General features: G+C 31.4%; 3 protein-coding genes and 1 long non-coding RNA gene across 5 annotated transcripts; 2 read left to right on the top strand and 2 right to left on the bottom strand.

Moving 5' to 3' along the window:
* Positions 1 to 753: 753 nt before the first annotated feature.
* LOC145335120 (protein trapped in endoderm-1-like) lies at positions 754 to 9336 on the top strand. The gene is made up of 15 exons (XM_080180847.1): positions 754 to 880; positions 1087 to 1152; positions 1972 to 2001; positions 2421 to 2471; positions 3080 to 3148; positions 3758 to 3773; positions 4038 to 4078; positions 4918 to 4984; positions 6339 to 6398; positions 6763 to 6786; positions 7130 to 7153; positions 7390 to 7476; positions 7847 to 7970; positions 8985 to 9015; positions 9214 to 9336. Exons 1-15 carry the CDS (start codon positions 757 to 759, stop codon positions 9279 to 9281), a joined length of 882 nt encoding a protein of 293 aa, XP_080036973.1. The 5' UTR covers positions 754 to 756; the 3' UTR covers positions 9282 to 9336.
* A 501-nt stretch (positions 9337 to 9837) lies between these two features.
* On the top strand, positions 9838 to 14715 carry LOC145335119 (G-protein coupled receptor moody-like). 2 transcript variants are annotated; one of them, XM_080180845.1, is made up of 7 exons: positions 9838 to 9881; positions 10751 to 10818; positions 11756 to 11806; positions 12526 to 12595; positions 13432 to 13545; positions 13975 to 14014; positions 14501 to 14715. In XM_080180845.1, exons 1-7 carry the CDS (start codon positions 9843 to 9845, stop codon positions 14593 to 14595), a joined length of 477 nt encoding a protein of 158 aa, XP_080036971.1. In that variant the 5' UTR covers positions 9838 to 9842; the 3' UTR covers positions 14596 to 14715. The 2 variants fall into 2 exon arrangements, with proteins under 2 accessions (XP_080036971.1, XP_080036972.1); XM_080180846.1 differs by lacking the exon at positions 11756 to 11806 and having other exon boundaries at positions 9847 to 9881.
* Positions 14716 to 19609: 4894 nt separating this feature from the next.
* Positions 19610 to 20896, bottom strand: LOC145335146 (uncharacterized). Its single transcript, XR_013885179.1, has 3 exons — positions 20741 to 20896; positions 20165 to 20240; positions 19610 to 19775 (listed from the first exon to the last, which is right to left on the bottom strand). It is a non-coding gene; the product is annotated as an uncharacterized LOC145335146 (long non-coding RNA).
* A 930-nt stretch (positions 20897 to 21826) lies between these two features.
* LOC145335145 (uncharacterized) lies at positions 21827 to 23201 on the bottom strand. The gene is made up of 3 exons (XM_080180877.1): positions 23061 to 23201; positions 22275 to 22402; positions 21827 to 21894 (listed from the first exon to the last, which is right to left on the bottom strand). The coding sequence occupies exons 1-3, from the start codon at positions 23186 to 23188 to the stop codon at positions 21827 to 21829; spliced, it is 324 nt and encodes a 107-aa protein (XP_080037003.1). The 5' UTR covers positions 23189 to 23201.
* Positions 23202 to 27754: the final 4553 nt, after the last annotated feature.

Raw genomic sequence — 27754 nt, 5'->3', positions numbered from 1 at the left:
TCTAAAATGCAGCGGTTTTTTAGAAAATCAAATTTGAAAATTTCAAGTTTACTTTTCACCCACTAGGAGTTACCGCATAATCATGACAAGAAAAGCAAAGATTATTTATTTAACATTTTGAACAACTTTGCTTTTATAAAGTTCTTCGTAAAACCACTCCTGAAGTGAGCTAATTAATGGCCATTTTTATCAATTGCTTTGCTAAGGTCACGGAAATTCAGCCTTAAATAAATCATATATAGAGAGGTTTTATGACTGACTTTATAAAAGCAAAGTTGTTCAAAATTTTAAATAAATAATCTTTGCTTTTCTTGTCATGATTATGCGGTAACTCCTAGTGGGTTAAAATTGAACTTGCAATTTTTAAATCTAATTTTCTCAAAAACGGCTGCATTTTAGATTTTATTGAAAAGTGAAATGAAGTTACCTAACCTAGGGTAATGAAATGCACTATGTCCCAATTTAGGTTCTGACACTAAAGTCAATGCACCTTTGATGGCACTGTGTTCAGTTTATCATAAATACATTCATTGCACTGGCGAAAACACATCCACTGTAAATTTGCTGTATGTGTAAATTAAAATCTTAAAATTTTAGTGCTTCGCTACTTATGGATGTTGTCATCCTTGTTAATTTTGTCCCTTATTGGACATACTAATTTATCTATAAGTTTGATAAAATTGCAATTTATGTCATCTTTGCATATGAATACAATCAAAAAATGAACTGTTCAAATTCCATTTTTTCAGAACAATAATGTTACAACATGTTTTAATGTTTCTTTTGCTAACCAGGGCAACCTCGAGTTTTAAGGTGGAAAACCAAGAAAATGAGAGGACAGAAACTGAAGGGTATGATGGCGTTGGAGTAGATTACGAAGGTATTAGAGTATAACAATAGAGGGGGAAGGGGTTAAATAACCCCAAGTGCCGACTTTTAATAAGGTCTTTATAAAAATCAACCAATAACGTAGGGAATAACACAGCCAAGTAGAAAGCAATTTGCTAGCATACAAAAACGGTCCTCAACAGGGGGATCCAGGTAGTTGTCTGGTTATTCATCTATATTCATAGATTTATTACTAAGGTCATGATGGCTCAAGAGGAGATTACAATGGATCAGATAAACGTCATCTCCGCCTCATTAATTACGGTGATTATCATCATTTTCTACCTTTTTTGACTTTAAATTTTAGGATATTGTCCCTTTCGTGGCAACGCCTTTTACGGGGCATTCCGTCGTATTTTTATAGTAGCTTTTGATAGGTTATTTAGGTTAGGTTAGGTTAATTAGGTAAGATGATTGCCCCGCAGGGTAAGAGCTCATCAAAGGGGCTAGAAATAGGGGAAAAGTTACTGTGAGGCGTTGCCACGAAAGGGACTACACCTAATATTTATTTGATAAAATTATCTTATTCTCTTGATATTTTTAATATTCCTAGAACAATAAGCACAATGTTATAAGCAAAGTCTCTTTAGAAGAAAATCTAAAATTGTAAAGATTTCAGTTATTGAATTCACGATTTACAGAGTTTTACTTGTTATAAATATTTGTTAATTTTCGTTTGTCCACCAATTTTTTGTTTTTATAGTTGTTGTCATCCTTGTTATTAAAGATTTTTAAACTCATTGTAGGTCCAACCTTCCGTAATGGATAGTTCTTAATCGCTTAGTGGGGCAAAATTTTTTCGTGAAAAATCCACCAAAATCACATTAAAAATCTACAAAAATTAAACTAAATCATAGAAGGATTATTAACATAGGATTTTATTTAATTTTTGTAGATTTTTTATGTGGTTTTGGAGGTTTAGCGATTAGTGGGGCAATTTTTTTTTTTGAAGAATCCACCTCTGCACTAGATCCTTTTATTTAAACAGTTCTGTAACAAATTTTCATACAAATTTGTTTAGACTTTCATATTATGCTGATACTCCATTCTACTAACTGCGCTATTTAAATTTATACTTTTTAGATTATGGACTTACAGAATGGGAAAACAAAGGCACTGCTATATTTAACTAATTGTACGCTACTTTTGAATTTAGAGTGCTTATCCTCAACGTGCCACCCCAGCCTCCACACAGAGACGTACGGACAGACTGACCCTAAATATAAAAAAGCTTCACTTTTTTAAACAGGAAATATTTTGATAATAGCTACGGAGGGAGGGGACATTGGGCTGTTTATTACACTAGTCCCCAAAGTTTTAACATCACGTTTTCTTATTCGTTGGCTTAAAAACTTTAGGGACTTACATGATTTTTGATTGGTTGGTTTATTATGTTGAGTGTCCAAACGTTTTAACCACTAATTGTAATCTACAGAAGGGGTTCTTTAGTGCATCATTATTGGGAATGTAGATCGATTTATCGGTAATTGTTTTATCCCTTTAAATCGGATTATGGCAATATAATGTTACAGAGAATTGTTCAATACCATTCTCAGGAATGGTATTTAGTCAAACTGAATCAGGTATAGTCCTTATAAATGAGTAAAAGTAACAGGATTGTTGTCTGTCTGTCTGTAAGAAAAGATCTCGCAATTAAAAAAGCAATAGACACAGTATAGCTAGATAATCCATCTGACCCCATTTTTCGTCAAACTTACAAAGGGATATTTACCAGACAAAAAACATTTATTTTTTAAAAACGAGATTTATTCACGAAAAGCTTTATCCTAAAAAAATCGACAATTATAGCTGACTCATTATGGGAACGAAATGAAAAAAAAAACTATGCCCTTACGTGCTCAAATCTGTAAAATGTTCGAACCAATGACAGGTCTGGGATGTACCGTCACTATTCACATATTGGCTGATTTAAACAATATGTCTCTTGGTTATCTCTATTACCAACGCCAACCCAAGAGAAATTGCCCCCTGGAAAAAATTAACCCCCACATGATTTGATTTTATTGTGGTGGGGGGAGTCCTCAAGGGGCGAAACCACGATTACTGGGATTACAGGGATTTAGGAATATGACAATTTAATAAAACAATCCTTCTACCATTTGTTGTGTTTGAAATTTTGCTTTCAGCAAATAATGGAGAAAAGGATTAATTTTAGATCATTTTATTTTAGGACTGGCAGGCGCCTATGCCATCATAGCTTCTGGGATTGGGGCTACTTTAAACCTTACCTTTATCATAGGAATATTATTTCAATAGTCTTTAGCTTCTGTGATTGAGTATGCATAAACCTTTCAATAATACTTTTATAAAAGTATCAGTCGGTGAGTTTATCTATCTGTGTGTCTGTTTGAAACGAAAGACCACGCTAACCGCTGAACCAATATATTTCTCCTTTACAGTATAGTTTCTCGTGTATCTCATATGTAAGGTTAATGACTAATTTTGGGGAGGGTACCAAAAAGTGTCCCTCCCTAAATTTCTTTCTCGCTTTTTGTTCTTGATATAAGTAGTTTTAAACTACTCCAAAACCCCCCAAGAGAATTCTATTGAATTGGCGTAGTATATAGCATAAGATAAGTTGCGTTGGCCAAGACAATCAAATTTTAGATACATTGACCCATCCCTATAATCCTGGCTAATTTCCGTAGAATGTAAAACAAAATATTCAGTGTGTTACTAAGAGAACATGAGATAGTTTTAATTAATAAAGTTATACATAAGAGCGAAGTATAAAAAAGGGAAGTAAGGAAAGTAGATAAACCAACAGACAGACAGACCATCTCTACAAGTAGTAGCTTTGCAGTTGTTTTTGAAATTTGAAATGACATATTGATATGGAATTTGATAGCGATTTTGACTTATGGGTAAGTAAAATTTAATTGTTTTTCTTAAAAATTTCAATCAATAAATTATGCCCCCCTTAAATCATTTTTTTGGGGGGGGGGGTGGGATGGGGTTAAACTCAATTTGAATCTCAAAAATGCAGGGTCAAATAAACTTCTTATCTATCAGGATATATTTGTTATGAGGGCATAAAATCTAATATATACAAAAAAATAAGAGTTTTATTCGGCGGAGTATTAAATTATCCACCCCCCCCCCCTGATTAAAAGAATATAAATATTTAGACGAACCAAGAACCATGTAACAACTCCGTTTCTAGTGTCAGGTAAGTTACACTGCTTAGAAGACAAGGCGCTTTCATACAAAGTACCCTGGTGGGCATTAATTCCCCCCCCCCCCTTATTTTGAAATAAGGGGGGACTCTTAGTCAAGATAGTGTGTTTATATTGGACAACCCCACAGGGTTAGAGCACCGCAGGTACACGCCCCGCAGGGTTATGGCCCCCCGTAGGTGCTAGGAAAACGGGAAAAACTAACTTCTCCTTATTTTTAAATGAGTGTGTGGGGGGGGGGGTTAAAAGTGTTCAACCGGCATTTTGAGTGAAAACACCGATAAAAAGAACATGTATGTTCATAACCAACGCTGAAAGTTAAAAAATTGCTTGGATGAAGAAAAAACAGTAAACTGTTATTTTAAAACTTAAAATTAAGTAAATAAAATTGTAAAAAATCAAGAAACCTTGGAAGCTTAAAACTTTATCACTATTACATTTTAAGTATGCATTTTTACTATTTTCATATAATAAAACTGTATATGTTATTTTGAGAAATGTAATTATAGCATATCTTTCATAGCAATTTTACAGGCACATTTAATTGTAGTTCAATTGCCTGAATATCTGATTTATTGAGCTTTACATTTATTGATGTTTTCATCCTTGTTTAACAAGGATTTTAATGGATATGACATTGGACAAAAATGGATGTGAATCCCCAATGATGAGAAACAAAATAACCCTTATTGATAAAGACAATACAAGTCTCAACCAATATAATAATATATCAAGTCCCCAACGTTTTTAAGCTAACCAATGAAAGAAAAGCACATTAATATTTTGGGCACCATCATAATTTATGGTTTAATGTTATTAATTTAAAATTTAGTATCTATAACTGACTTATGGACATGCTGTTTTAACCTGCCCATACTAGCTACTAGATTCATTACAAGGTAATCTTTGTTTTAACCAGCCATACTAGCTACTACATTCATTACAAGGTAATCTTTGTTTTAACCTGCCCATACTAGCTACTAGATTTATTACAAGGTAATCTTTGTTTTAACCTGCCCATACTAGCTACTAGATTCATTACAAGGTAATCTTTGTTTTAACCTGCCCATACTAGCTACTAGATTTATTACAAGGTAATCTTTGTTTTAACCTGCCTATACTAGCTACTAGATTCATTACAAGGTAATCTTTGTTTTAACCTGCCCATACTAGCTACTAGATTCATTACAAGGTAATCTTTGTTTTAACCTGCCAATACTAGCTACTAGATTTATTACAAGGTAATCTTTGTTTTAACCTGCCCATACTAGCTACTAGATTCATTACAAGGTAATCTTTGTTTTAACCAGCCATACTAGCTACTACATTCATTACAAGGTAATCTTTGTTTTAACCTGCCCATACTAGCTACTAGATTTATTACAAGGTAATCTTTGTTTTAACCTGCCCATACTAGCTACTAGATTCATTACAAGGTAATCTTTGTTTTAACCTGCCCATACTAGCTACTAGATTTATTACAAGGTAATCTTTGTTTTAACCTGCCTATACTAGCTACTAGATTCATTACAAGGTAATCTTTGTTTTAACCTGCCCATACTAGCTACTAGATTCATTACAAGGTAATCTTTGTTTTAACCTGCCCATACTAGCTACTAGATTTATTACAAGGTAATCTTTGTTTTAACCTGCCTATACTAGCTACTAGATTCATTACAAGGTAATCTTTGTTTTAACCTGCCCATACTAGCTACTAGATTCATTACAAGGTAAACTTTATAAATCTTGCTTAAACAAGGGTGGGAGGGGGGGGGGAGATACCTCACATTTTTTGTTTTTGTTTTTAAAACAAATAACCACCCCGGGAACCGCAAAAAGCTTCATTGTTAAGAAAAGTCATGTCAATTCAGTGGTTGGTAAGATCGCCCCCCCCCCTCCGATTTCAATTTTAGTTCGAAAAAGAAAAAGTAAAAATAATTTTTTTTTATAGTGGCGATTTCTCTTGAAGAAAAAGGAGAACCATATCGTTTCAGTGGTTCGCTAAATTCTTCGGTACTGACAGACAGACTTCATGTTACTATATTTTGTATGAGGATCCAGGTATAGTCCCTTTCGTGACAACGCCTATTAAGGGTCGTTTTGTCGTATATTTACAGTAGCTTTTGAGAGGTTATCTTAGGTTGGGTTTAAATTAGGATAGGTGATTGCCCTGCAGGGTTAGGCAATTGGCCCCGCAGGGTTAGAGCCCCCCACAGGGTCTGGAAACAGGATGGTTGTAAATATTCTGTTTAGAGACTGGATGGAAAATCTTGGACCTTTTCTCTGCAGAGTTTATCCTCTCTCATTCTATGGGTAAGGAATCAGGGACATTAAGGGATAAGACAATGAATGATAAATTATTTTACAAAATTACTTCCTCCTATAGACTGAAATTTTTGGCTGAAAGTTAGTTACATACCGATCAAAATTCAAAAAAAGTACCGAATAAAAATTTTTTAGCCAAAGAATAAGATAACGTGGTTATGAAATTTAAATTCAAATGTCCCCTCCCTACCTGATTGAAAATATGAATGGACAATTATGTTCAGAAGAAGCAAAGCTTGGAAGTTGACAAAAAAATGTTTTTGATTATAAATAATATTTTTTTAAGCATTCGAAATTTGTTTTTATACTGAAAAAATAAAATAATACAATAATAAAAGTCTTCTTGTTTCAGGATAAATGGAGTGAATTTATTAAGGAAATAATTTACTTAAATTTCTGTTAATTTTTCCATTAATATTCAATTTTTTTCAAAGCAAAAATTTTAAACGACGACATTTCATGTTTTTAAAAATCTTTACATTTATAGAATCTACGGTTTATTCTATTCTACAATGCCTGTCTCTCGATCAGTGTGGATGAAACTTAAGATCTGGCTAACCGCTGGGCTCTGTTTTCAAGAAATATACTTACTTGTAATACGAAGGTTTTATTATTAGAAGTTTTTATGAAGTGTTTTTTTAATCGTGGGGGTTTACCACAAACCCCTTTAGAATAAAAGTCACTTTTAGCTTAGAAATAAGTAAATGATTTTTTAACAGTTTGACTATGGTTACACTACAACGGTAAGGATTAAAATTTTAATTAGCAAGGCTATTCTATAATTCAAACTTTCCGTCGTCATTCTTAACACTATTCGACTGCTATTTAAGATAGACAATTGAAATTTTTTGGAGAAGATTCAAAAACCCATGAATCCATCTATCTATTTATCTATCTATCTATCTATCTGTCTATCTATCTATCTATCTATCTATCTATCTATCTATCTATCTATCTATCTATCTATCTATCTATCTAGAGCACTACTGTTACTATATCCTCAGAAGGCAGAAGTATTTTTTTCTAAAGTGATCATAATTAGACAACATAAGTTCAGAGTTATGAGGTAACAACTATCCTTATGTAAAATAACAGGATGTCTGACCTTAAGATTAAGATCTCGCTAACCGCTAAACCAACATAGTTTTTCTTTACAGTGAAGCTTATTGCAGGTCCATGAAGGTTTTATAAATAGCCTAGGGAAAGGTACCTTACCCTCTCATGGAAAATTAGCCCTCCTCCCAATTTATTTAAGTTTTTCTTTTAGAAACTAAAATTGAAAGTAGAAATTCCCGAAATTTGTATTTGGTTGTTGGTAGCTTGAGAGTTTTAGCGAACGGCATTAATTTCTTTTAATTGTTCTCATTTTTGGGTGTCTTAAGTCACAGACCATAAAAATACAAATTACTCAGTTGAGACATTATCATTTTTTTCAGCATCATTCTGTTGTCATTTTCCTGGTTGTTTCCCCTGACTCTAGTTCTCCTGCCCACCCTTAATTTGAAGGGAGGTGTGGGACTCAATCTTATCACCCAGAGCTGTACCTTAGTTTCCAGAGAGGTTAGTATCACCCAAGTAGTGTTGTTATTTATTAGTAGCAAAGCTACTCTATAATTCCGAATGTCCGTCCGTCTGTCCGTAATTAATGAATTGGGGGGAAAGAGATTTTCTCGGCTCCTATTCAAGATAGACAGCTTAAATTTTTAGTAAAGATTTCCACTATATATGCCCATCTAATATATACATTGTTTTGTCCATCTGTTTGTTATTTGCGGTGCTAGATCGATTCCTAGATTTTTACGTTTTCGTGATTTTCTCAACTCATTTTCAAGATAAAGGGCTGAAATTTTCAGGGTTTAATTAATTTTATATTCTACACATTTTCACCAAGTTTTATTAATATTTTTCTTATTAATAATTGGGGTGCTAGATCGATTCCTAGATTTTTTAGGTTTTCATGGTTTTCTCAATTCCTATTCAGGATTGACGATTGAAATTATCATATTGAATATGCTCATGTTCTACATATTTCCATCAAGTTTCATTAAGATTTGTCTATTAATTGCGGTGCTAGATCGATTTCTAGATTTTAAAGTTTTCATGATTATTAGGTTGCGTGATTTTGAATGTTTGATAATTTCCTTTTTTACCAATATTAATATTTATTATATGACACTGCTTTATAGTATTTTTTCCTGATTTACAATTATAATTTTTGAGCTTCGCTACTTATGGATGTTGTCATCCTTGTTTAATAATAATTACCCACTTAAATATTGTGAGGGGCGACGAAAGGGTGACCGTTTCAGTTTTAACAATTTTATAATTTAGAGGGAGCATTTTTCTTTTGAGGTTACACTCATACAAAATAGTTATAAACATTCCCTGGAACTAAAAGAAGCTTCACTGTATAAATAACAATATCGTTTCAGCAGTTTTCAAGATCTTTCAGTACAAGAGACATCCTGTTACTTTTACATTAGAATATTCAAAAAAAATATTTTTGAATACAAGTACTAGAAATAATACAGTATCAAATGCCTTTTCTTAATCTAAAAATTAAAATATTTTTAGGGATTTAATATGAAGTCGACTGTATATGCAAGTAAGTATTTTCATTTCCATCTGTTTTTACCCAGAATCAAAACTTGTGTTATAGAAATTGTCCACAGAAAAGAATATAAAATTAAAACCAAACTAGTGTTATTAATATGATTTATATTTTTTTGTCCTCGGAAAATTGTCTATAATACGATACTATACATGATTGTTCAGTATGGCTTAACTTTGTTTATTTTTTCAGCTGGATTTATGATTCCATGTGCCACGCTGTTTATAGTCAACACACGGGCAATTGATTATCATCTATAAAATATGATTTCAGAAATATATTCAACTGTTTTTTTTGTTGCATTTTTGAGGTTTTAGTGAAAGCACTAAGAAAAAAGATTAAAAATCAAAAGGAACTTTCATAATTCATGATATACAATCCTTATTTCAACTTTAACTTTACCTATTTTGCTATTTAGAAAAAAATGTGTATAATTGCCTAGTATAAAATGTTAAAACTGCAATAATTATTTACAAATATGAAATCATTTTTAAATTGGTCAAAACACTTAGTGTCAAAATAATCTATATTACAAAATAGAATGATTGTCTGTTCGTATGTCCGTCAGTCTCTTTGGATATTAGGATTATGAACTGATCGAAATGAACTGTGAATTTGTTTGGCAATTCTTCTTCTTTATATTGGGCAATTATTCACATTTTTATCATGAATATTAAAATATATATTTAATAAAAGATGAATTTTATAAAAACCATTTAAAAGAATTTACACACGTTTTTTAGTACATACAAGTAAAAAACACACTGACAGTTGTTTTGGAGATTAATCTAAATCTACCAAATTAAAATAAAAAAGAAAAGATGAATAATTACATTTGGCTTTTCAAGATGGCTATCAAGGTAATCAAAATTTTTAAAACTTTTATATAATTAGGCTGTCCATCCATGCAAAACATACCAATATAATTTTTTAGGGTCATAAATTAATATTCAGTTAATTAAGTTCTGACACTCTAATGTTTTTAATAAGATATTAAACGCATTATTATTAAAGCCCTTTGAAATTTACAACCAATAATAATGTCATTAGACTTTCGATTGGACCACTTTTTATTTAGATTATACATTCGACATAAACCTGTAAAATTGCATTCTTATATATAGATTATGACAGCTTTTTCTTGCTGCGCTAGTTACCAGGGAGGGAAGGGGACAATGGACTTTAAATTACACTGGTACCCAAAGTTTTATAACCAATACATATCTTATCTTGAATACCTTGAGTACTTTTATTGAATTTTAAATTGGTTGGTTTCTGAAGTGTCCAAACTTTTAAACCAATAATCTTATTATTAAATGGGTAATTTTTAATTATCATCATTAAAGGTGAACATCAAGTCATCGTCCATTCAGACACTATAGCTGTTTAAAGTGCCTTAGCAAAATGGGGATAGATGTCACTGCTTTTGGCCTACCTATTCTATTGACGTCAGGAAATACCCTATACCCCATCTCCTTTCTAGGGGGTTTCTTAACCACTGTCCTTTCTCTTTTCCTCTAATATGAGGTCAGTAGAATAGGTAGGCTAAAAGCGGTGACATCAAAAACCATTTTCCTAGGGCATCAAACACAGCTACACTTTAGTCTTTGTCCTTGGAAAAAGAATTCTAAATGCTGCAATGCCCATGTAGAAAACTTGGAATAATGAAGAAAGAAAATAATGAACTTTCACAACACAAAAGCACTGGCTTGACAGTCTTTTTTTCTAGATTTGGCGAATGAAATACAAAAGTGTAGCTGCTACAGCTTGTGAGGATGAAAACAGACAAGAAGCAAGGTGGGTGATTCACATTATCATTTAGTTACAAAACTGACCGCTATATATAATAGCTAAAATAATATAATTTGATTACTAATGCAGTACATTTTAGTATCAATATAAATATTATAAGTAGCTACGCCCCTAGAGGCCTCTAGGGTCAAATCTTTCCTTTAAATTTTAGTTGCAAAATAAAAAAATATAAATTTTTCAATGTAGAATTTTACATTTAACCCCTCTAAAACTAGTTATAACCCTTCCTTTGACCTAGAAGTATCTTCACTGTAAAGGAGAACCATATTGGTTCAGAAGTTATCGAGATAATTTGCTACACACATCCACAAAAACATACAGACTTCTCGTTAATTTTTAATAAGGTTGGCAAATGAAAAAACATATGAAATGTTGGATTTTTTGACTATAACACTACTTTTCTTTATTGACCTCATTGTGATTTCTAGCCAGCAGTAGAAATATTTCAAAAGTGATCTATCAAATGCTTTGTTATAGTCATACTATTTCAAATTAACAATCCATACAAACGTAACCCTTAACAAAATGTAAGACAAACACATTAACACTTGTAGAGTGTTAAAACTTATTATGAAGGACATTAATTTATGTAAATCAAATTGTTTAAATTAAGAGAAATGTTTTTAGAGATGCTTTGCTTGTAATATTGTAACTTGTTGTCCTGGAAATCATTATTCCAAAAATCAGTAAACAGAATATATATAAAATATAATAAATGTTGCCAAAATTTTAAAAAATAAACATATTTCAAGAAGACCTATATTACTGTTACAGGAATCATTATGCCGAGTTGAAGTCAATTAGACAATTAAGATGCCTAAATGAACGACTATCCGTTACTAAATTCATAGCCATTATTTTAGAAAAGTTTCACCTATTTAAAAAAAAAAACTTTGTAAATGTGAATCACAAAAAAAATTAGGGAGAAGCGTCGCAACACCGCTTATAATACGGTGGTCCAGAAATCTAACCGGTAATATGTCCTTACTTCAGGGATCTCAAGGGATAAGACAGTGGATAATAAATTGATATACATCCCAAATGATGATAAACAAAATTACCACTTCTGAATATTAAAACTACCGGTTGTAAAAGTTAAACATAAGCTATCTAAATATGAGTTTGTTGGTAGCACATTTACTATATATTAAAACTTAGAATATGTCAAACCACCTGCTAGCAAGTAAGAGATAAATTCAATTAATTGTTGAACTTAAGAAGGGAAGTGCCATTGCACTTTAAATTATCCAGGTACCCAAACTTTTTCAGCCCTCTCTTATATTCGTAGACTTCAAGAATTTTGGGTACATTTATTACATTTTAATTGGTTGATTCATTAGATGAAAGTTTCCTTTAGTTATATTATTCAATCTTGAATGGATGATTTAATATTAGAGTCTTTTATTCTTTTCAATCAATAATATTAATATACTGAAGAAGTAATTTTGTTTATTATCCTTTTATTATTTTGCTTTGGGGATGTCCATAAATTGATGGTCCAATATCTTATCTCCAAAGTACCTTTTTTTTCTTCTCCAAATAATTTATTCTGAAATATATTTCGATAATATTTTTCAACCTCTTCAATCATATAAACAGTGCTGTGCAGTAGGAGGGTGTACGGACTGTCAACTCCCCCTTTATAAGCCACTGTATATAAGAGGCATCAATCTGTTTTAACTTTTGTGCTAGGTTCATTGTGATGTTGGCAATGGTCTTCTTATCCTTCTTCATTTGCTACTTTCCTGCCATAGTTGTAAAGGTAACTTTTAACTTCATAATAAATTTCATTTTTATACATAACACTACTGTCATTTCCTTTAGGGGCGAGGCTGCTCTATAATATAATATCTAGGATTATGACAAGTGTTACCATTAGACTAAGCTATATGTACTCTCATACATGCTGAAAATAAAGGTACTAAGAAAGAGAGGGAATGTCTGATTGAGCCAATAGGAGAATCGCATCGGAATTTACATTGGATCTCATTGGTTGAAATTCTGTACACATTTTGCTACGAAGGCATGTTTTTTTTCATTTCATACATACATAAAAGTCAGCTGTAAACAGTACATTTTCTTAGTAGAAAGCTTTGCGGAATCAGAATTAATTGCCCAAAAATTTCGTTTAAATTTGAAAGCTTAGTAACGAGGTGGATTCTTTAAAAAAAAGTTAGGCTGGCTACTCGCTGGTGAGGCAAAATTATTTTTGTGAAAAATCCTCCAAAATCGAATAAAAAAATTTACAAAAATTAAATAAAATCTTTAAGGGTTAGGTATTCACATATGATTTTGTTTAATTTTTGTAGATTTTTAATGTGCTTTTGGATGATTTTTCACAAAAATAATTTTGCCTCACTATCGAGTCTATAATTTCTTAAGAATCCACATCAGCTTGAGTCGAAAGTAAACAATACTTTTGTCTGCTAGAAGTGTTCCTTCTTAGATTTGACGAAAATAGGGTTCAGAATATGCTTCTATTCTTCTATTTCTATTATGCTGAACTATATCTATAATATCTAGAGTTATGACAAGTGTTACCATTAGACTAAGGCACATATACTCTCATACATGCTGAACTATAACTATAATATCTAGAGTTATGACAAGTGTTACCATCAGACTGAGCTACATGTATTCTCGTACATGCTGAATTGGACCCTGGTCATCATCAACCCTATTGTCTACTTCTATATGAATGAAAGATACAGGGTAGGTTGCATCCATTGCATTTTAAAAGCACAGCTATTTTACAAATTTGGTCAAATACTCCAATCGCCCTGAAGAGACATTTAACAATATGCAAACAGCTGATCACAAAACCAGCATAAAACGGATATGCCCTGTAGGATTATGAAAACTACAATGTCGTCTTCTGCTAATTTCTTTATTGCTAAATCGTTGAAACAAATATTGGATTTATGATTACTCTTTTAATAAAAGTTATCGTGAATACAATACAATTAACCTAATTTTATTCCAGAGTTCTCCTAACAATTTTAGATTTTGCATAATGATTCCTGTAATAGTAGGGTGCAATTTATAAAGAGTAGCAAAATAAAATCATTAACTTATAATGAATTTTCTTAGATGGAAAGTTAGTTCTAAGTATTTACCTTTGAAATAATTTTTATATTTTAGGTTGCCTTGACAAACTTGCTTGAGAGAGTGTTCAAAATAAGTAAGGATTATTCTTATATAAAAGTAACAGGATCTGTGTGTGTGTACTTAAGGATCTTGTGAACCGCTCCTAACTTCTCCTTTACAGTAAAGCTTATTTTAAGCAGTTTATCCCTTGGTTTTATGTATATTAGGACATTAGGACATATTGTTATTTGCCTTAACATATTTTGTGTATTTAAATGTTTTTCAAAAAGATGCTTCTTTTTTAAAAAAGCTCTTCTTTTAATTAATCCAATTGTGTGCTTGTTACCAGCAGAACTACATTATTAGAGAATGATGTTTTGTCTGTATGTCTAAATAAATCATTTAAAAAAAAAGCAGTGTTCAAAAAGTACACGCTCTTAATGCATTCTAAAACTCTCATGATTTGACTCTTTTGTACACATATCCTGTAAAGAACAGTACAGTATTACTCTTTATTATTTAACTTTACTGAAAATATCATAAGATTATTCACACTATGGCCATAATCATCTTTTTTAAGGTCCCAACCCCACGGAGCAAGAGAACAATATTGGTCTTCAGTTTATACCAAGTGTCAGAATAAAAGCTGACCACTCATCAGAGGGAAACTTGTAAATTTTAGTTTAGAATTAATACACCAGATCTTACAAAATATAAATAAAAGTTGCTCCATATCTTACTTAATTGTATTTTTTAATAACTGTAAATATGATTAAACTTTATTATTGAAAAGTATATAAATCGTGTTTATTGATGTTTTTTAATATCAATATTCAATAATCTTAGATTATATTTCTGCTTCTATAAAATCGTTTCAACCTACTAACTGTATTAATGTTTATCAATCAAACTTCTGTCCAGCCTCCCTTAATGGACGATTTTATCCATTAAAAATATCAAACCTAATATACTCTAATGTAAAAATCTATTATATAGTTTAGCTGTTGCTGATATCTGTATACCTACATGCATATTAGAAAAACAGAGACATACTTACAGATTTTCAGAAAGACAGACAGATTTACTGAAAGACAGATAGATTTACAGAAAGACAGATAGATTTACAGAAATTTATTATCAATGTAGTGCAGACTTTTGACTTATTATAGAGTAGTATTGCTATCTTACCAATGATAAATTCACTGTGTTTGTACTAGTACTTTATTTCACACTAGCGGCTACGCCCCTAGAGGCCTCTAGGGGGACTTGAGGAGAGAGTCAAATTGAATAATTAAATTTCTAATTTTAGATTTTAAAAGAAAAAGTAAAAAAAATTTTTTTTGGGGGGGCGAAAATTTTTTTTGGGGGGGGTGCCCCCCCCCCCCCTCATTTTTAATTTTAGTTAAAAAAATAAAAAAATTTTTTTTTTGTTGGGGGGGGGGGATTTTTCATTTTTTGGGGGGGTTGGGGGTGTCCCACCCCCCAAGAAAATAGTTATAAACCTTCCAGGGACCTATGAGAAGCTACCCTGTTAAGGAGAACCCGATTGGTTCAGTGGTTAGCGAGATCCTTTGGTATAATTTAATTTAATGATAACTAAATGAGTACTTTAAAATTTTTTAACCTCGGTGAATGAAAACTTTGAACTTAAATATAAATGTAAATGTAATTTTTTTTGTTTACATAAACAAAGCATTTTTTGTTACCAAAACACTAAAATATCCTACAGGAGTACATCCTCATTTGAAAAATAGGTGTTGAAGTCAATTTCAGGATCCAGGTATGATCCAGTAGGTCCTGATCCTCCAGGTCTCCAGAAATCTTTAAAATGCTCCTGTGACCACAATTTTTGACTTAAAGACTTTAAACTTTAAACCTAAACTTATCTAACATGTCTACATGACTTATTGAATTTTTATAAAAATCTGCAGATGTTTTCTGGCCAACTGCCAGCTTCGACACCTGGCAGCTGCCAAGTACAGCTACTGCCGCTAAAATTTATGTTTTGATATTTAAGGTAAGTACTATTTTAAGTTAAATAAAAAAATCAGATATTAAACATTTTATTTGATTTATTCATTCTTTTTGTTTAACAGGTGGAAATGAATGGGTTTTCATAAACTGCCACAGAATCCGAGTTCCTAGGAATAGATGTTCTTCTAACCAAAAGTTGAGATTTAAATATTTATATACACGGTGTTTCAGAAAAAACTGCGTTTTCCGTTCTTTTGACACAACCAGAAGGAATACAGAAAAAACGATTATATGTCCTTATTCTCTGTAAAAAAGTACATCAAATTTATAACAGGTGTTTTTCATTATCTCTAAAAATACGGCCTCTATGATAGGTACATAGTTTCCAAAAATGCTTTATGTGAAAAATGTTGTGCAAGAAAAACTAAAATAACTCTTCTATTATGTTAAAAAAAATCGTAGAATTCCAATATTAATTTAGAAAAAGGTATAAGAAAAGTACCTTAATGAGTTTTAAAGGTGAAATGCTTTTTAGCTCATCACAAAAGCATTTTTAAGAAACTGCAATTTGTCATTTTTTCACATTTCTTGATTATGATGCATTTGCAGTAAAAGAATCTTCTTTAATAACGTAGGTTATAGTAAAAAGAAAAAAACTCCTTTTTATTTGACAAAAAAATCTCTAAAGACAAAAAAGTTATTGAAGTTTAAATTTTTTTTATTAAAGCATTTAATTACAAATTATGGATAAATTATGAGTTTATATCTTAACCTGTCAATCAAATTAAAGGATTATAGGAATAAATGAGGGGTGGGGATTTACGAACATGAGCAATTTTTAAGGTCATGTTTCTTAAGTATACAAAAAGAAAAACTGAATATTTGTTTTCAGTGAGGGAATTTTAAATGAAATTTTTAGTGTAATTGGTAGAAAATTGTATTGGCCGTATTAAGATGTTGTTTTCAAGTGAATAAATTTTTGAAAACCAACCTTAAGGCACAAAATTCTACCAGAAAAAAGCATCATACGCATCTTTAGAAATATTTATGCTTTAAAATGCGCCGTTATTTTCAGAGATATTAAAAAACACCTGTAACAATTTCGATGCATATTTTTATAGAGAATATTGACATATAATTATTTTTTTTGTACTCCTAATGGTTGTTTCTCAAATTTGGAAAACGCAGTTTATTTTTAAACGCCCTGTATAAAAATATGTTTAATCGCTGTTTGATTGTTTTTACACTTTATGTTTAGAACATTTTCCTTCTATAGATTTTTGTATTTGGCTGAAAGGATATCCATGTCCTTGATTCAGTGTGCAGGATACTATTTCACTGGCACTGTCCATACAACCTTTCCATACCTATGTAAATAGATAGTCATTTTGATGGATTTGACAAAAGCATTTAGAGAAGATTTTAAGGAAGAAGGAAATGAAAGATAAATAAATAACATCAACTACAGATTGGTGGATGAGAGAAAAAATTATATATAAAATCCCCAGTGTGTCTTCAAAACCAATTACTATCTGCTGATTTGAATCAGTTTTGAGCAATACTAACTAATCATGTATAGAATTTTCATGAATAATAAAATGCAATAAAAAGATATTTTTGATAATCTAGGTTTTTGTTGAAAGTTAGGTATTTTAATAATAATAACTAATAAAGTATGAGGAATATCTAAATAAATGTCCACACTAATGATCAATTGAGTACCTGGCACTTAAATGCTGAGACTGCATCCATTTTTGTTGAGTATAGCAAGGATATATTTGAGCAACCAAGTCCTTTCATGAGATATACATTACAAATAATTTTTTTCTCGTATTCATTCGAAACTGATTAATATCTGGTAGATTAGAACCACCACAAAAAAATTATGTCTACCCTCATATTATATCAAGTTTTCTACAAATATAAAAACTGGTTTTAATCTTATAATTGAACATTTTATATCTGTAGAAAGCTGATTATAATAAAATGCATAAAATAACTATTACAAGATTGAATGATACCCTAACAATCCAATATATCAGTCTGTCAAAAGAGAAAGTTATTCTTATTCCTAATTTAGCGGAGTTTCACAGGAATTTTAGCTATCTTTCTTAAAAATTAATGGGTTATTCACATTTTCTTCATACAAATTGATAAGTCTAGAGGCATTATTCCCAGGGATGCTCATTGGGCAAGAATATTTTAAGAAAAATTATGTCATCTGATTTTTATAGCAGCAATGAAAAAAATGCAATGGAAAGATAGACAAAGTGAGTTAGGGAGTAGATTTGCTATTTACAAATATAATATTGTATCTTTTCCTTTAACCCATTTCTTAATTGTTGTTTGTTTGTCCTCATGGTAATAGCCAATCTCTGTTATTAATGACCCATGTGGACCTAAAGTAGTTAAATATATAAATTTTAGTTCAAAATATACATCTGCATCTTCACTACATATATCAAATTAATACTAACTTTGAAAGGGTTGTGTTCGAGCCTTGACAAAATCACTTAACACAAGATATTTTAGGATAAAATGATCTATCCATTATTCTAGTAATCCACCCAACAAACAGTATTAGTAAAAGTATCTTTCAATCTATAAGTTTCTGATTACCTGTACCATAAGAATAATTGTAATCATAAGGAAATATATGATCATATAGTCCATGGATATCAATGAGGTTGAGTGGATGTTTGGGCAGCTCAGAAAAACCAAGCAAAGGTGAACTTGCCACAGGAGCTGTTGACACAGTCATTTCAATCACAGTTATCTTTATTTTTAGTTCTTCTGCATAATGCTAAGCTATAGAAAAGAAATTTATCTTTTTAATCCTATAAACTCATTTAAAAAACAATAATTTTTAAAGAAAAATGACTATCCCTATGGAAGCAAAGATATCACTGAGTTTGTCTGCCATGTAATAACTGAACATTCCACCATTTGATATTCCACTCTAGCAAATAAATACAATTTAAATATAATCAATCTTCATTCAGTTTCTACCATCTCAGCTGTCAAATCTTGCCTTTTTATGCAAAGAAAACAAAGTGATATATTTTTGAGAATTCATAATAAAAATTATTTTAATTTCATTTTTAATCATTCCTTGTTTTTTCATTGTTTTCCAAAATATAAAACAAGTACCTGATGTATTGATCTTTCATCAACACAAAAGTGTTCTTTCACATAATTAACCAGAGCTCTGATTGTATACATTTTCAAAATAGAAGAATTTCTATGATTAGAGTTTGTTTGTCTGTCAGTTTGAATAGCTTCAATGAAAATAATTGATAGTGAAATATACTAAATAGAAGAGAATCTCAAAAATTTAATTCTTTGTATATAATTTTAGTTATCTCTTTTAAGTTATCTTATTGAACTACTTGGAACTAATATTTTTGAACTCTTTGATTGTTACCATATTGAAACTCTTTGAAGTTATCTTTATGAACTCTTTATAAGTTATCGTATTGAAACTCTTTGAAGTTACATTATTGGTTTCTTTTTAAGATATATTATTGAACTCTTTGTAAGTTATAATAGTGAAATCTTTGTAAGTCATCTTACTGAACTCTTTGTAAGTTGTCATATTGAACTCTTTGTAAGTTATGTTATTGAAACTCTTGGTAAGTTTTCCTAGTGAAACTTTGTGTAAGTATCTTACTGGACTCTTGATATGTTATCCTTTAAAACTATTTGAAAGTTTATCTTATTGAACTCTTTGTAAGATTTCATATTTAACTCTTTGTAAATGTATAATCCTTGTGAAAGCAATATCATCATAGCAGGATGTCCAGTCACAAGAATTGTGAGGATCACACTTGGGACAAGACTTGTAGCAAGAGATTGTTCCAAGATAATCACCATACTTCTTCCTAAATTTAATTTAATATATCTATAATAAAAGTATATTAAAGTCTGATTATTATAACTTTAATGTGATCCTATGATCAATGATGTCCAATATTGGTTAAATGAGTGATTACTCTCGTAAACAAATGTGGTGGCACCATAGGAACCCTAAAATGTTTGGAAATATTTTAGGTACCCTTCTAAAAAATTTAACCTAAATTATTTTGAAAATTTGTTTCTGTGAGGGCATTAGGGGTGTATAGTAATTTAAATCATATGTACAACAAAAAACTAAAATAGACAACCCCTTAACATTGCCAACAGACAGGCAGACAGAAGGATAGACAAAAGCACTTATATAGTGTAGCTTCTCACCTAACAAATAGAAAAATCTGTCAAATACTTGAATTACCTGTTTTTGTCACAAATTGGTCCTAGAGGACCATCAGTTTTGGATACATTAAAACTGGACCAGCTCCAGTCATTATCTGAACATAAGTTAACAATATTAACTGTTTATTATAGAGCTTAGGTTGGCCGCTGCTCCATTCCATCAGTCATTAACTGCAATAAGCTGTCTTAACAGTTTTAGATTTTAGAAGTATCGCAGCTGCTTTCTTGTATCCAGAGGCTTTGTCCCCAGCAGTTGTGATGGAGGAGGAAAGGGTAGGAAAATACCCTTAGACCAAAATTCAATTAATAAAAAAATAGTCCAAACTAACCCAGGTGCTTCCCTTTAATAAAAAACTCTAAATCCTGTTATAAGAACTATCAGCTATGCTACTAAAAGCCTCTAGCGGCACATTAAAATGTTTTGTTTGTCAGTGAAGGGTTGTGGTATCATTACCCAAAATAGTTATAGACCTTTCCAGGAACTATGAGAAGCAACACTATAAAGGAGAATGATTATGGTTCAGCAGTTAGAGAGATCCTTCTTTAAAGACAGACACACAGATATCCTGTTACTTTTCTATGAGGATTTATTTACCTGTCATACCATCTGGGGAGGCAACTATGAAAGGATCTCCTTCACTGGCTATTTCAACAAACTAGTTGTTAGTTTGGCTCTCCATACTTCATCAAAATGTGATTCATCTTTAATTTATCTCATTTAGACATGTTAGAATCTTCCTATCGGTATCAAACTTTGCTTTCTAATAATTAAACAATTACTACAAAAGTCTGTATGACCATTTAATCATATTAGTTATTTTAGCACCAACTATGTTACTTGATATAATTATGTCATTTTCTTAGTTGGAAAGGATAATTCCTAAAACGATTAGAAACCATTTTGTAAACAAGCCTATTTTTTAAACCTTGCATATTATATTCAAGCAATTTTGCAACATTGCAAGTTTTGAGCGATTCTTTGAAGAATTCTCAAAAAAATAAAAGTACAGTAAATTTTCACACCACTCATGAGGTGACTGACAGACGGACAAATCAGAATTGTAGAGAAGGTACTGATTGAAAATATTGAATTGTGGATTTCCTTTGATTCTTGTTGATGGAGATAAGAATTTCCTAATAATTCAAGATAACTTTAATTTTTTATGTATATTTTAGGAATGTTCTAATTCAGATGCTTTCTTATGATAAAGTGGTCAGATATTTTTGCATGTAGCAAAGGATCTCGCTAATTGTTGAACCAATATGGTTCTCCTTTACAAAGATTATTTTTTGGGAGAAAAATAATTAATAAATATTAGGTATTGTATTGAAAACAAGGATGATTACTTCCATTGAAGTGGCAGAAAGATACATAGAGAGAAGGAGAGAGAGAGAGATAGAGAGAGAGAGAGAGAGAGAGAGAGAGAGAGAGAGAGAGAGAAAGAGAGAGAGAGAGAGAGTGTGTGAGAGAGAGAGAGAGAAAGAAAGAGAGAGAGAGAGAGAGAGAGAAAGAGAGAGAGAGAAAGAAAGAGAGAGAGAGAGAGAGAGAGATCGAAAGTGATAGATTGAGAAAGAGAAATTTTGTGTCTCAGAAGAGTTTTCTAACACAACCACTTATAGAGTAGCTTCGCTAAAAAAAAGATCATGTCTACAAATCCTCCTCTGGGAACATTTTCAAAAGTTAACTTAAATTTCCTGTCCATCCATGGAAATCCAAAACAAGGGGAGTAGCTACATTTCTATCATAATCTAAATAATAAATTTTAAACTAAATAAAAAAATAGGTAAAAAAGGACAAATGAAACGATCGTATTATGAAATTCATCGCAAAGTCAGGGGGGGGGGGGTCCGTGCTCGATAGTCAGTTTGAAGGAAAAGCACTTAAAATTGTACATAATACCTTAGAATATAAAATAGTTGCGACAGTTACAGAACTAAAATGAAATTAAATCACGGTTAAGAACGATAAAATACCCCAAAATAAAAAAAATGGGAGGGGGTTATAATATGTCTACCACCTGCAGACAGTCCTAACCCTGTGTCTACACAGCAATCAATATAACCTAACTGAACCTGACCAAAAGTAACAATCAACAAAGTAAAACTACCCCCTAAAGCGTCGAAATTACCTTTTGGCACAAAGAGTCTGAAATATCTGTCCACCAGTCCCAAGCCAGGGTCAAATACTTGGATTGTAATCAAGTTAGATTCTCCTAGTTTGAATCCCCTTGCCAAGCGGGACCCACACCCACTGGATCTAATACAATTCAAATAAATACATAAATAGATCTAAATCCCTAACCAGTAAATTTTCATGGAGTATAAATACGGCTCATTTTGTGATTTTAAGCTATTCACTTTGGGGATTGAAACATTCCCCCGCACACTTAAGTAAAAAGATATAGGTGAAGGGGGACCCATAACACCTTGGATAGAAGCCCCAACGACATGAAATGCCCCCCCCCCCCCGTTCAATCTGTTTTTGGTTTAGGTAAAAGTTGTCGCAAATAAAGGTATTACTTACAATTCAGATAACCACTTACAAAACACAAATCAAAACAACTTTGAAAACAAAATAAATAAGAACGACAACATCTATAAAAAGGGATATCTAGCAATGTCTAGAAAACAAACAGAATAAAGCATTCAGAGCGAATGCTAATAAATCAGATGGATCATCTGAAATAATTAAAGAAGCATATTTAATACTGCTTCTTTAGCAACAATTAAACAACTTTTAGAACAACCTAACTTATGTTCCAATAATTTAAACATTTCTATTGATGTTCTTGGGATAAAGAATCTACACAAAATTTGTTGGCATCTGTTTTGAATAATAACTTTGGTTTTCACTTTCACGGACGGACATACGGACAAAGTGAGATTTAGAGTAGCTTCGCTTCTTATGAACAAACCTATAATGTTGACGTTCATATGAACTAACAGATTCAGAGTTATCAAAAATTTCCACAAGGCAGAAAACAGCCAAGAACATGCAAATAGCCATGAACTCACAAAGTGACATCCAAGTCAGAGTTTCCATTTTATTTTTTATCTTAAAACTATTGTGATATGATCTCGTAAACTGCTCATTACACAATTTCAGAGATCCTGAGGGATAAGACAATGAACAATAAATTGATTTTCATACCCAATGTTGATAAAAAAATAACCCTTTTGTTAATTAAAAATATTGGTTCAAAAGTTTGGACAGTTCAGTTCAGTTCAGTCGCGTCTCTCTTTTGGACTGTGGAGTCCAGAGAATACGGCCACCCTGCTCCTCCATGAATTCCTTTTTTTTTGCAAGTGCTTCAGCTTCTCCCCATGTTAATTTCAAATTAAAGAGGTCCTTTTCAGTGCTCCGCCTCCAGGTCATTTTTGGTTGTCCCCGTTTACGTTTACCAGTGGTGGGGTTCCATTTTAAGCACTTTTTTGGAAACCTATTTTGTTCCATTCTGAGCACATGTCCTAGCCATCTTAGTCTTTTAAATTTCACTTCTGCTTCAATACTATTGCACTTGGTCTTAGCATACAGCTCAATGTTTGATATTTTGTTTGGCCAGAATATTTTGCAAATTCTTCTTAGGCAGCTATTGTGAAATGCATTAAGTTGATTTGTTTCAGTTTTCACAGTTCTCCAGCATTCAGCTCCATAAAGAAGAACTGATTTTACATTACTGTTGTAAAGTCTGATTTTTGTTTTCAGAGCAAGTTTCTTTGAATTCCAAACGTTGTGTAGACTGTTGAAAGCAACCCTAGCCTTATCAATCCTGGTTTTAATATCAGCTTTTGAGCCATTTTCACTGCTGATAACACTCCCCAAATAGGTGAATTTGTTGCTTTGTTTCAATTGTTTACCATTTATTGTTATAGTTTGATCAGGGTTTATAGGTATATTCATAATTTCAGTCTTCTTGACATTAACAAAGATCCCGACTTGTCCTGCGTATTTGACTAGTCTATCTGTCTTAGCTTGTAGATGTTTAATTGTTTCTGAAATCAGTGCCAGATCATCAGCAAAGTCCAGATCTTCTAGGTGTCCTAGTATGCCCAGCTGGAGACCACGTTTTTTGTCAAAAGTTTGGACACTGCAAGTTTTAACCAACCATTCAAGATTTGCCAACCAATCAAATAGCGTAATTAAAATCTTAGGTACTAGTATGATTTACAGTACAATGTCCTTTATTTGCTTTTAGTTGCTTTTTGCGAATATGATCAGCGAGAAAGGAGATTTTAGACGTTGGGTAATTGAATTGAAGGGGTAGTTGCACGAAGTGAATTTAATTTATGATGATACACAAAAATGACCATTCAATAGGATAAAATTAGTTGTAGAAACGTTTGAACACTCAACTTAATGGATCAAACAATGAAAAAACACTAAAGTCCCCAAAGTTATTAAGCCAACAAATAAGATAACGTTATTATAAAACTTTGGGGACTTTTTTTGTAATAACAGCCCAATATCCTCTCTCTGTTGCATTTCACTGTTAATTTATCTTAGAAATAGAAACAATAACTAAATATAGATATTAACTCAATAAAATAGAAAATATATCAATTAACACATATAAAATTACAGAAATTAAAGGAAAAATTAATTCTATATTTTTTTAGGGAGAGAAAGGACATTATAGACTAAAAATTACGCTCGTCCTCTCAAAAACTTCTGCAATAGTTGTAGTGTAAGTGTTTAACAACAATCGTCTCAATCGATATATGAAGGGAACAGTGGGCTTTTTATTACACTAGTCCCCGAAGTTTTTATAATAACATTTTCTTATTTGTTGGCTTCAAAACTCTGGTGACTTTTAATGAGTTTTTATTTGTTGGTTTATAAAGTTGGTGTCCAAACGTTTTAACCACTAATCTACAGAATGGGTAATTTTGTGTATTAACATTTGGGATGTGCGTACATAAATGTATGGGCCATTGTCTTTTTCTTTTTCTGCCATTTAATATCCCTTCGAATATAGAGCCCCTAGATACTAGGGATGCAACTGAAGTATGCATATTACTAATACTCATTATCTATCTCTTTATTCTTGCTGTTATGTCATACAACGTGTCCTAATAAGGAATTACAAACATTGACGTCAGTTGTAAAAGCAAAGCTTTTCTACATTTAGGGAGGGTCCGCCCGTCCGTCCATCTCTTACGACTAGCTCTATTCTGTAATTTAGAACTGTCCTAACGATTTAAAACTTATTATTCTAAAAAAATATTCATGTTATAGATGTTATTTTTAAAACTTCCTATTTAAAATAATAAAAAAAATAAATGTAGGGTCTGGGGTTTAACCACTCCCCTTCTCCCTTAAGGGGGTAAAGCCTAGAAGGAGGGGCGAAGCCAGTAGTATTTTTAAAGAATTAATTAATCTAAAATAAGAATTATATCTAGTATCTACACACAGGGAGGGAGGAGACATTAGACTGTTTATTACACTAGTCACCAAAGCTATAATATGATGTTTTCTTATTCAATGGTTCAACAACTTTGGGGAATTTTGATTGGTTGGTTCAATAAGCTGAGAGTCCAAACGTTTCAACCACTAATTGCAATTTACAGGTGTAAATTTGTCTATGATTATAGAGAGATGTACATCAATTAACGGCTATTGTCTTATCCCTTAAGATCTCTGATCTACACATGTCAAATACAAATGTCAATGAAAGATATATTTATTACTCTTATTACAAGGGGGCATACACAGGATCTTTGTAAGAGGGTTCTCACAGGAGATAAGTATAGTTAAAAAAAACAAGGATGACAGCATACATGAAAGCGAAGCTCTAAAACAGTAGGACAAATGAACATTAATTTAATAATATCATAACTAAATGAGCATAATATAAATGCTTGCATAAGTTTAAACAAAATTGCAAGTTAGTTTGTTGCAAAACTTCTTAACTTTAGAATACTGTTTAAGGACTCACATACTTACATTTTTAAAGTTTGATTACAGAGATGCTTTGCTTATTAAATTGTATCTTGTGGTTTTAGTAATCAGTATTAAAAAATCAGATGATCATAAAATACAGAAATTTGTGAGAAAGACTAAACTACATAACTTTTGTGTCACTTTTGAGGAAGACGATTCCTTTTTCTCCCATCTCTTTTGAAGATATTTTCTTTTTTCTTCCCTTTTTCTTTTCCGAAATATATGACGTCACAGGAATCGTCTTTCTCAAATTTATGTAGTTTAGTCTTTCTCAAATTTGTTGTCAAAAAAGTAAAAAATCAGCATGTTTTAAATGGACTTACGGACTTTCTGGTAACGATCATAGAGTCGCTACGCTTCCTAAATCGTACTTGATTTTTGTTGTTATCATCATGCAGAGTTTGAAATCGAAAGTACAATTCTAGCCTGTTTAAATTGATGAAAAAAGTTAACTGTTCAACGAAAAAAGCATCTGTCCGTGATAGACTTACCGACCCTAATTATAGAAACGCTTCGCTTTTAAAAAGAGGGATATAGAAGTGTATTTTTTTTATAAACCTACAAATGAGGCTTCATTGTAATTTGTAATTTGGTTCAACAGTTAGCTAGATCTCATGCTACAAATAGACAGACATTCAAACTATTACTTTTATATATGGGTTAGAGTATACATACACATTTGATGACACATTTTGTATTTTGTATTATTTGTATTTTATTAATGTCAATTATATGAAGCATATGTATTCTTATTCTGGGATAGAGTGGACATTGAACTTCAAATTAAATTGGTACTCAAAGTTTTATAACCACGATATATTATTCTTTGGCTCCAAAACTGTGGGTACTTCTATCAAATCTTAGTGAGTTTTAAACTATCCAAACATCTCAACCAATGATTTAATCTATAAATAAGGTAATTATGACTTGCGTAGTTGTGTTTTGTGCCCTATGAAAATGGGGATAGATGGCTCCGCTTTTGGTCTAGCTTTTCTGTCGACGTCATAGTAGTTGGAAAGTGATCTATCATATCTATCTATCTATCTATCTATTTATCTATCTATCTATCTATCTATCTATCTATCTATCTATCTATCTATCTATCTATCTATCTATCTATCTATCTATCTATTTATCTATCTATCTATCTATCTATCTATCTATCTATCTATCTATCTATCTATCTATCTATCTATCTATCTATCTATCTATCTATCTATCTATCTATCTATCTATCTATCTATCTATCTATCTATCTATCTATCTATCTATCTATCTATCTATCTATCTATCTATCTATCTATCTATCTATCTATCTATCTATCTATCTATCTATCTATCTATCTATCTATCTATCTATCTATCTATCTATCTATCTATCTATCTATCTATCTATCTATCTATCTATCTATCTATCTATCTATCTATCTATCTATCTATCTATCTATCTATCTATCTATCTATCTATCTATCTATCTATCTATCTATCTATCTATCTATCTATCTATCTATCTATCTATCTATCTATCTATCTATCTATCTATCTATCTATCTATCTATCTATCTATCTATCTATCTATCTATCTATCTATCTATCTATCTATCTGTCTATCTATCCTAATATGTTTATATATTATGGCTAATGGGAAGGGATATTTTGTTATTGTA

The sequence above is a fragment of the Acartia tonsa genome, chromosome 13 (genome assembly GCF_053477335.1).
Source record: "Acartia tonsa isolate MP-2025a chromosome 13, ASM5347733v1, whole genome shotgun sequence".
NCBI lineage: Eukaryota > Metazoa > Arthropoda > Copepoda > Calanoida > Acartiidae > Acartia > Acartia tonsa.
Note: the sequence above shows the minus strand (reverse complement) of the source record. Positions and strands in the feature narration are given on the sequence as shown.